The sequence below is a fragment of the Microcaecilia unicolor genome, chromosome 1 (genome assembly GCF_901765095.1).
Source record: "Microcaecilia unicolor chromosome 1, aMicUni1.1, whole genome shotgun sequence".
Lineage (NCBI taxonomy): Eukaryota > Metazoa > Chordata > Amphibia > Gymnophiona > Siphonopidae > Microcaecilia > Microcaecilia unicolor.
The window spans coordinates 447379334-447388886 of NC_044031.1; the positions used below are offsets into that span (position 1 = coordinate 447379334).

The 9553-nt window shown below is 39.2% G+C and overlaps 1 protein-coding gene across 1 annotated transcript; it reads right to left on the reverse strand.

The window, feature by feature from the left end:
- Positions 1–624: 624 nt before the first annotated feature.
- On the reverse strand, positions 625–8816 carry CBLN2 (cerebellin 2 precursor). The gene is made up of 4 exons (XM_030190114.1): positions 8742–8816; positions 7259–7753; positions 2193–2312; positions 625–1886 (listed from the first exon to the last, which is right to left on the reverse strand). Exons 2-4 carry the CDS (start codon positions 7598–7600, stop codon positions 1689–1691), a joined length of 660 nt encoding a protein of 219 aa, XP_030045974.1. The 5' UTR covers positions 7601–7753; positions 8742–8816; the 3' UTR covers positions 625–1688.
- Positions 8817–9553: the final 737 nt, after the last annotated feature.

A 9553-nucleotide genomic window follows, 5' to 3' on the forward strand; every position in this document is an offset into this window, starting at 1 on the left:
TGCGCACATAGTGCCGCTTAGTATACCTAGCCCTAAATTAGAATGCTCACATAATGTCTAGTCTTTGGATAAGGAAGTCAAACATAGGGTACTGTAACCCTAGAGTCTACATTCTTAAAATTTCTCCTTAGCCTTCTTCCTTTGTGACATAACTTTTACAATCTAGTCTGTACTTTTGGAGTGATTATCAGAGGGGAAAAAATGACATCTAATCAATTTTTCCCGACTCTGTATTTGCTGCTATTTCAAGAACATTTTCCCATAGTGAATTCTGCTATGGGAATAGACTAGGATGAAAATGCACTCGTGCCTCAATTCATAGGGGCTACTTCTGCTTTGTGTTTATATAGATAGAAGGAAGAAGGGTGTTTTAATGCATGGCGATGACAAAGAATGCATTCAAATTAATCCTATGATCTAGTATTTAAAAAATTTGGAAGTACTTTTTCAATACATCTTTTAAGAGGACTTTTACTTGGTAGGTTTGCAGAATCCACAAAAGTCAAAATAGATCATTTAAAAGCAGCTCAAACACATTCAGACCTGGTTGGTAGCTTCCTGTCAGACATTTCTCAATAGCTATTAAGGATAATAACGAGGGTATATCGCAACACAAGCCATGACATGTAAAGTACTGTGAGGATTTTCTTTTAAGTTTGAAGGGGTAAAGAAGTTTGGTCTCTCGTCAATTAGGGTTTCCACAATGTATACTCAAAGCATTTGTGAACAACTTGTTGTCAAATAAATATCAAACTATTAATACGCTCAGCAATGCAAAGAAAAATGCATTTATGGTAATCCCAGATTCCTAGTTTCCACTTTCCTTCCAAGAGCTACTGGGTTGGTCAGAAATTTCAAAGTCTATTAAAAGGGTCCATATTGTAAAATAAATGAAAAAGATGGCTCTAAGTGCGGTATGAAGATCACTTTGAAGAAAAAAAAAAAAAAACAAGCTGCTCATCAGTAAATTTTACTTTGCTCTACAGGTATATGTTTTGTCTTATTGTTCACTTTAGTTTACATTTTCAGCCCCCCATAAAAGGAATGTAAGAACAAAGGGCAAAAAAAGTCGAGGAAAAACACCAACAACACAAAGTAGGTTATTCCAATCGTGCAAAACTTGCTTCTCTGGATAAAGCACTTCTTGACACAGTAATGTCCATTGTTCCCCAAAAATATATATGTATGTATGTATATATATATATATATGTGTGTGTGTGTGTGTGTATATATATATACATTACTGAGGACTGAAGCCATTCGTTTCTTAAGGCTATACAAACACAAAGGAAAGCATTGCAAGAACACTTAATCAAGACGATTTTTCTGTGATCCTTGTCATCAGCTGTGTAGTCTTGAGTACTTGTGGCAGAACAAACAGAAAAAAAGTCAATGATTCCAATAATAAAATCCAAAATTGACTTTACAATCACAGGTACAAATTGCTCAAGTCGATAACTTCATTTATCCTAAAGACCACTATCGTCTAAAACTAATCAGAGGCTCAGGTTCCCAAGGAGATGTCAATATTCAAAGTAAATATTTGAGGTGGAAGGTAATTGGTTCTTCTATTGTGACATGTTGACTGGGTGGTTGGATATATTATGTTCTGCCAGCGTCATGGCATCATTCATGATTAAATCCTCCTCAGTGCTTGAAGCTTGCTCTGATGCATGGTCACTGTCCCTTTACAGTGGAAAGACTAAGAAACCAGAAAAGGTAGAATATTTCCACCCTCCCATGAGGTTACCCCTTTCCAGTCTGAGGTGAACTTTGTCCGCTCTTTCCATGTGTAGGAGGACCCCGTTACTAGCAGCTTCTCTGGTTACATCTTGGTCTCCCGCAAAAGCTGAAATCACTGGGTAGTTATTTTGCATTAAACTTACCTATGATACAAGCAAAAAAAAAATCTGAATTTTACAATTGATTGAAGAAACTAACAGAAAATAAGTAGGTACACATTTCTGATTGCTGCCTCACCAATCAAACACCACCACCATGCAACGTGATTGAAATTTCTTTCTGAGTTTGTCTCATGCTGTACTGTACCCCATTTATTATAGAGAGCAGGTGTACACAATGATCATTTGAGTAACTACTAATCCACAGCAATATACTATTCCTAGATTTTTACATACTAGTCTTAATACTAGCAGGCCAACCAGGAAAGTAGATTAAGATTCACTACGCACCTGGATAGTTTGTCTGTTATAAACTTTGACCACATGGAAACTGAAGCTATAAATTCCTTTCCTTGGTGCTACAAATGCACTGGAGGCAAGATCAAAATGGTTGCCAATATTAACTAATACCTGAAGGGAAAAAAAACCAGATTAGGTTATTCCCTATGTAATTTACAGGAAAGATACTGAGAAATTAGAACAATGGAAAAATGTTAGCATGACGTTCTGAAAAGGACTTGTACCATCAAAAATGTGCTCATATTATTTCTCTACTAGTTATTCATTTCTACTGTTGCTTAACAGAACTTCATTTATGAAAAAAATTAAATGCTAGATTTAAGAATTTATGTTGCCATGATAGCATACACTATTGCAATTAGGGTCCCTTTTACAAAGGGCTTGGTGTGCACCATTGGGCTTGCAGCACACAAATACGGAACTACTGACGGGATACTGCAGGAGCCCAGTGATAGTTCCCACCCCTAGTACACCCCATTTCTGAAGCTACAAAAATATTTTGGATTTTTGTAATACCATGGTTTACCCAGCGGTAATCAGGCAGCGCCGTGCTGACTAGTTACCGTTGGGCTAGCGCAGGAGCCCTTACCGTCACCTATATAGGTGGTGGTAAAGGCTCCCCCATGAAGTGGCTGCACCAATCCCTGAGATTACTGCAGGGTAATTTCCTTTAAAAAGAAACTCAACCTTTTACCTGCTGCATTAAAAGGGGTCTTCGATGAACGTCAAAAATGTGCGCAGACGCTACCGCAGGCCCCCTTTTACTGCAGCTTTGTAAAAGGAGCCCTTAATGAGTTATAAGTAAAAAAAAAAAGTCTCATGGCATAATATAAGACCTGCAGTAAACAGTGGACATTAATGCATGCTAGCATGGGTAACATGGTAGTGCTGTTTTGTAAATCTCATCTTTAAGGTACATTTGTACCTATAATTTATCCTATCAGTTTATTTTAATTTGTTTTATGTTAGGTCTCATTCTAAGCTTTGGGGAAAGCAGTTAATAAATAACTAAAGTTATTCATATTTATTTTTGAAATAAATACCAAGTTCTTTGCAATTAAAAGTGCAGGTTTTGTTAAAATGCCAATAAAATTCAAAGTAACATTAGTCCTCAAGACCAACATTGCACTTGCCCATTGAAGTATATAGGCTTCATATGGCCGCTCAAAGGATGCCAACAGCAATTAGACAAGAACAAGATTAGATCTGACGGTGGAATGTATAATGTAGGAGGACTAGACAATATTAATGGCATTCAAAGTGAATGAAAAATGATATGGCCACTAATCCACCTTTTCTGATATATAAGACAGCCATAGAATATAACATGTGAAAAATCACTCAGTAAATAGCAGATGACATGCTAGCAAAACTCTATAAAGCAAATTTGACAAGGATGTTATGCTGCTGATAGGAAAATAATACAATTGATTATACCCAACATCTCTACAACACTTCTGTACATATGACTTCTCTACTGAGTAGGAGACTAGATTGAGCACATGTGAGATATTTCATGCTACCCTCTTATAACAAATTTACTAAATATGACTTACGCTAAGCACATTTCAAATCTACGTTCTCACACCACCATTTGTCTCTTATCTTCTTTAAAGAAATTTGTTTTACTAATTGAAATTGTCTACTTCAATAGTGCATAATAAAAAAAATGTTGGAAGGTGGATATTGTTCCAGTATGAAAAATCAATCTTGTAGCATCTAAGACTTTTGAGTTTAGAGATGTGAAATGCTACTGCACTATGGAAAGCCAGTGAGGCAGATTTGTAGTAGAAAACAATGTAATGGGTCACATAAAAAAAGAACCCCATGTTACAATATAAGGGGTCTTTTGTCAAAGGCGTGCTGAATAATTGCCTGCAGTAGTGTAGATGCGCGTTTTTCAGCGCACCTGTAAAAAATGCCTTTTTAAAAATGTTGTCAAAAATGGATGTGCAGCAAAATGAAAATTGCCGCGCATCCATTTTGGGTCTGAGACCTTACCACCATTGACCTAGCGATAAGGTCTCATGCGGGCGGTAATGGTGTATGTGCATAAAATGCCGATTACCGCCCATGCACCAGAAAATAAAAATATTTTCCAGAGCACGTAGCAGACGCACGTCAAAAATGAAGTTAGCGTAAGGGCCATGCAATAGTCAGGCAGCAACTCAAAACTGACGCGCGTTGGGCACGCATAGGCATCTACGCAGCTTAGTAAAAGGGCCCCTAAGGCTTTTTTTCAAAGTTCACCACTTCGTACACCTCTCATATGCTCAGTGTAAATGTCATTTGTACACACCAGATAAATATCATTCAGGGTGCAAAAAGTAAGTCATCACATGTACTATGGACAAGCCAAAGAGGGATTAGAGAATATATTGTACAGAGCTATAAAGCTGTAAGAATTATTCCATTATCTGGACTATGAAAAGTTGGACTTGAAATGCTGTTGAAGGCATTTAAATTTGCTGCTTCTGAACTAATCTATGTACCAATAGAAGAGAAAATATTTTTATGTCTCTTTCTTTAGCATTATGTTTCTCGTTTTACCTGCTAATGGCATTTCCATATAACGTAGGAGCATGTTTGCTAAAGTGTGCTAGTAAATGAGCTTTGCATATGCTAATGCAGGATTTTACTGCTCGTTAAGCCCATTTCTAGTGCGCCTAGGAAGCAAATAAATACTGGAAATTATTCTTTCAAGTCATGCACTAATGTTTGAATTAGTGTATGTAATCTGAAAAAAAAAAAACAATTGTTGGGGGAGCACTTACTGCCTTCTATTTAGGGGGCACTAAGAGCCAGGGGTGTAGCTACATGGGGCCATGGGCCCCTGTAGATTTGGCCCTGGCCCCCCCGCCGCCAACCCCTTCGACCCCCCCTCCCACCGCCAACTCTCCCCCACCTCGGGTACCTTTGCTAGCGGGGGTCCCCATCCCCCGCCAGCCGAAGTCCTCTTCTTCGGCGCGGCCATGTTGCTGACCTGCAAGGCAGGCTTCTGTTTCTGTAAGTCTGACGTCCTGCACGTATGTGCAGGACATCAGACTCACAGAAACAGAAGCCTGCCCTTGCAGATCAGCAACGCAGCCGTGCCGGAGAACTTCGGCTGGTGGGGGTTGGGGACCCCCGCTAGCAAAGGTACCTGAGGCAGGGGAGGGTTGGCAGCAGGAAGAGGGGGTCAAAAGGGTTGGCGCTGGAGGGGGTCAAAGGTGGTGATGGCGGTGGGGAGGTCAAAGATTGCGGGGGGGGGGGTTGGCGGCACCGGGGGGGCTAAAATGTGCCCCCTCACCTCGGGCTCTGGACCCCCCTCCCGCGAAGTCTGGCTACACCCCTGCTAAGAGCTCCTGCGTTATAGATGTGCTAACCAGTTAGCGTGTGGTAATCAGAATGTGTTAGCTGGATAGCGTGTCCACACCCATTCTCTATACTTGACACGCCCCCTCCAGAAAATAAATACAAAAATGTAAATATCACATACTTAGCACGCACAAAAGTGTTAGTTACTGCAACATGCTTTAATTCACTTTGCAGTTAGCATTTTAATGGGCACTAAGCATGTATTAGGGCTTAACGCCCTTGAGTAAACATGCTCTTTAGAGTGCAACCTCCGGTTAGATTTCATTTCAACTGAATGTACTAAGAAAGTGGAGGTTCTGATTTCTCTTTTCAAGTCAACAGCTTTTTGGGGCATCGATACTACAGCCAGGACCTGGCAGATTAAGGAATTCTGAGAGAATTTCCCCCTTTTGTTGCAAACTAATATCCACCTTTAATTTTCGCAGATCAGCGGTTCCAGAAAAACCTGGGGAAGCTAAATTGTTGACTCATTAGCAGAAAAGTCTTTGCTTGAAGGAAAATATTTGAAAGAAATGTATTGGATGATGGCTCATTTTACTCACCTTCAATTATGAGTATTGAATGAAATGTACCATCAGCCAGTAACCAAGTCTTGGTTACTGGCTGATGGTACATTTCATTCAATACTCATAATTGTCTTTGAATTTCCCCCATGTACCTAATTTTTGTTTTGACTTCTTTATGAACTTTTAATACAACGGTTAAAGCATAAATATAGAAAAAATACTGCTCAGTTAACTTTGAATCTATCTAGAACTAGGGAAAAAGAGAAAGAGCTGGTACACAAGCTTAGAATTAAACATCACTGACTGTCTAGGATTATTAAGAAATATGTTGGAAGTGCTTGTATTTAGCCTATTAGATATGTAGCAGCACAGAATGCCAATCACCAAGCTATCAGTGGACTGTATCTTTATTTGGTTTGATCTATTTCTTTTCTGAGCTATATATGGCACAAGTAAACTTGTACACTGAAAAAGCAATATCTTTTTCCTCAAGAGTCGGAAATAACAGGAAATTATCTCTGAAATCCTGGGATCTCTGTTACTCCATACTATTTACCAGTTGTTATTATGGTAACAAAAAAAAAGATATTTTCCATCATTAGACAAAACAAAACTGTAACAATTACTACAAGCAAGCTAGCCTCAGATACTTTTTTTTAATTATACAGTTTGAATATATGGAATATTTCTCAGCTTGGACTCACTAAAAGTAGGTTTTATTCCTATGACTGCATTAAAAGTATTTAGTGACAACAAATGGACCAAAACTATGAATAATAATAATAATAATAATAAACACCTGTATTTTACAACATTGCTTATTTTCCCACCATTCCAATTTAAATGACTCAGATAATACTTAAGATACCAACACAGTGACAAAATACATTCAGGACAACGGAATACCATCGAAGACATAGAAATGAGGATGACGGCAATCAGAACATTAGCCAACGTGATAACTTGTCTCCTATTTAGACTTGTGTTTCCCCAGCTGAGCAAAGGAACTAAGCACGTAAAGGTTGATGCCCTTTAAAATCAAAATTGCATTCATTTCAAATCTGAATTTTTTATCCAGAGCTGTGAAGACTAGTAGCACAGTGCCGGCTTTGAAGAGTAGAGCAAAATTAATACATACGTCGTGTCCTAGAGTTCAGTATTAAACTTTGCACTCCATGAAGCATTTTCACTTACCTGGTCAAAGTAAATGGTCATAGTGCGGTTGCTCATCTCGGAAGGCTCATGGTTTGTGCTCCTGGTGGCAGAAAAGGCCACTTTGGCACTACCAGAGCGCACTGAGATACCCAGTGAAGAGGTAATGGCTCCATCAGAGGATGGGTTTGAGTCACACACCACCAGACACTTGCCCTCCAGCACAATGGGCTCGGTGTCATTCTGCGCGTTGGCTGGTGGCAGCATTAACCCCAGCAACAGTACCACGGACAGCGCCAGTGCCAGCCCCGGGTGGCAGCCGTAGCACAATTTCCAACAGCTCAGCCTCAGGGTGGCTCCAGCTTCTCTCCGCCCTACCCTCATTCTACAGCTGCGGCAACTTGCTGCAAATTTTTGGCTAGGTCCGGCTCCAGCCACCGTTCCAGCTGCCCTTCACTTTTTCACTGCCCAGTCAAGTACTGCCCCTCCCAGAGTCACACCAATAAGACCTTCCTTAAACAGCTTGAGGTACAAAGTCTGAAAACAAAATCAGGGGGGGGGGGAAAGAGATTTTAGTATCAGCAGTAAATAATAGTAACAATATAGGATGCAGTTTAACAACGGTATTTCTCCTAATCTATTGATATTGGTCTGGCTAGCCTTGGCGCAAGTTTAGATTGCCCTGAGATGTGGCTTTGTTGAATGCCTCAAATCCTTCCTTCCTTCCTTTGGATATAAAAACAGTAAGTTTTCCATGTGCAAAGAAACCTCCGTTTTGTAAGTTTATGTCTGAAAAGTTAAAAGGCAGAAAGTTGAATCTAAGTCTGAAGCTGTCAGATCTGACAACTAAGACTGCCCTCTGTAAAACTCCTAATCCTGTTAAATCAAGCCCTCATAGGGCTGTTGAATAGATTATAGCCATGCAATCAATCATCTTTTACATTGTAACTTCTTCACGCTCGCATATACAGTACATTCAGAACAGACTCTAGTACTGGAAGAAAGCTATATAAATGCAGATAAAGGGTATTAACAAAATCAGTAGTAGTGGCCTCTGCCATTGAAAAACAAAAGTGCTTTAAGGCTGACAACTACTGACTCAGGCTCTTACAATTTGCTGAGTTTCATGCCCTTTCCTCATGTACAAAATTAGCAGTAAACTCAGCCACAGCTGGCACTTATGACCAGATGTTCAAGGCCACTTAGCTTTGATTTGCAATGGTATGTTTGAAAACAAATCACTCAATCACAGCAATCAATTCATCAATCAATACACTATGGGAAGGGGGAGGGGTTAGGACAAAAACAAAAGAAATCTTTGTTTTCAAAAACATGGAATAAAACCTGAACACCTAATAAGAAAAAGGTTTGAACTTGATAGCATGCTTCCTTCACTCAAAATACAACATCCTGCAATATAAATATATTCTCCAAGATTTTCCCATGGCTGTACTGACTGACAAAACATCTACAGAAGAAAGTGATTTTTTTTGTTATTTAAAAAAAAAAAAAAAAAGCATGTTACCTGGTGAGTCCATGATGGGAAAGTAGAACTAGCCAGATAGCTGTCCGTGAAGTTGTATTGCTTAGAGAAAATGAGCTGGGATTGAGCTGATGGGAAAAAAAAGGAAACAGGAGTCTTCTCATTCTCTCCCGCCCATTGCCAATAATCTCTCTCTCTCTCTCTTCTCTCTTCTCTCTCTCTCTCTTCCTCTCTCACGCACACACACAAAGACACACACACACACACACACTTACAGGAGCACTTTCACAGCCATACATTCATTTACTGTATATTTAGACACTTACAAAAATACATAAGACAGACATAAATACACAGTCCATGTGGTTATAAATCACTGCATAATAGATACGTCCTTCCTTTGGATTTTTATATAACATAGTAAAGCCTATCATCAATCTTCTCCTTCTGTGAGCAACTCTGAGTTTTGTTAACTCAAGAATGGTTTTGCATGGCCATTTCCAGGACAATCAGGCAAACTCGCTCTCAGAGTTAGGGAAGTCTTCAGGAAAAAAAAAAAGCTTTCACAATAATTACTGTAGATTTCTATTCCCAGATGCAAACTAAGGCAATCATGTGCATCTTTTTTTTTTCCATTCAAGTAAAACTGTAAGGACGTGCTGATAAGAGTAGGCAGGTTTTTTTTTCAAAAGATGGGATTTATTGACTTAATTTTGTTTATGAAATTGCAGACGCCTCATCTATTGGCAAGTATTTAAAAAATGAGCCTATCCTGATGGGTTCATTTCCCTGTTCTTATAAGCATCATGCTTCATTTTTGTTTTGGCAGTTTACTTATTTATTAAAATGCTAGT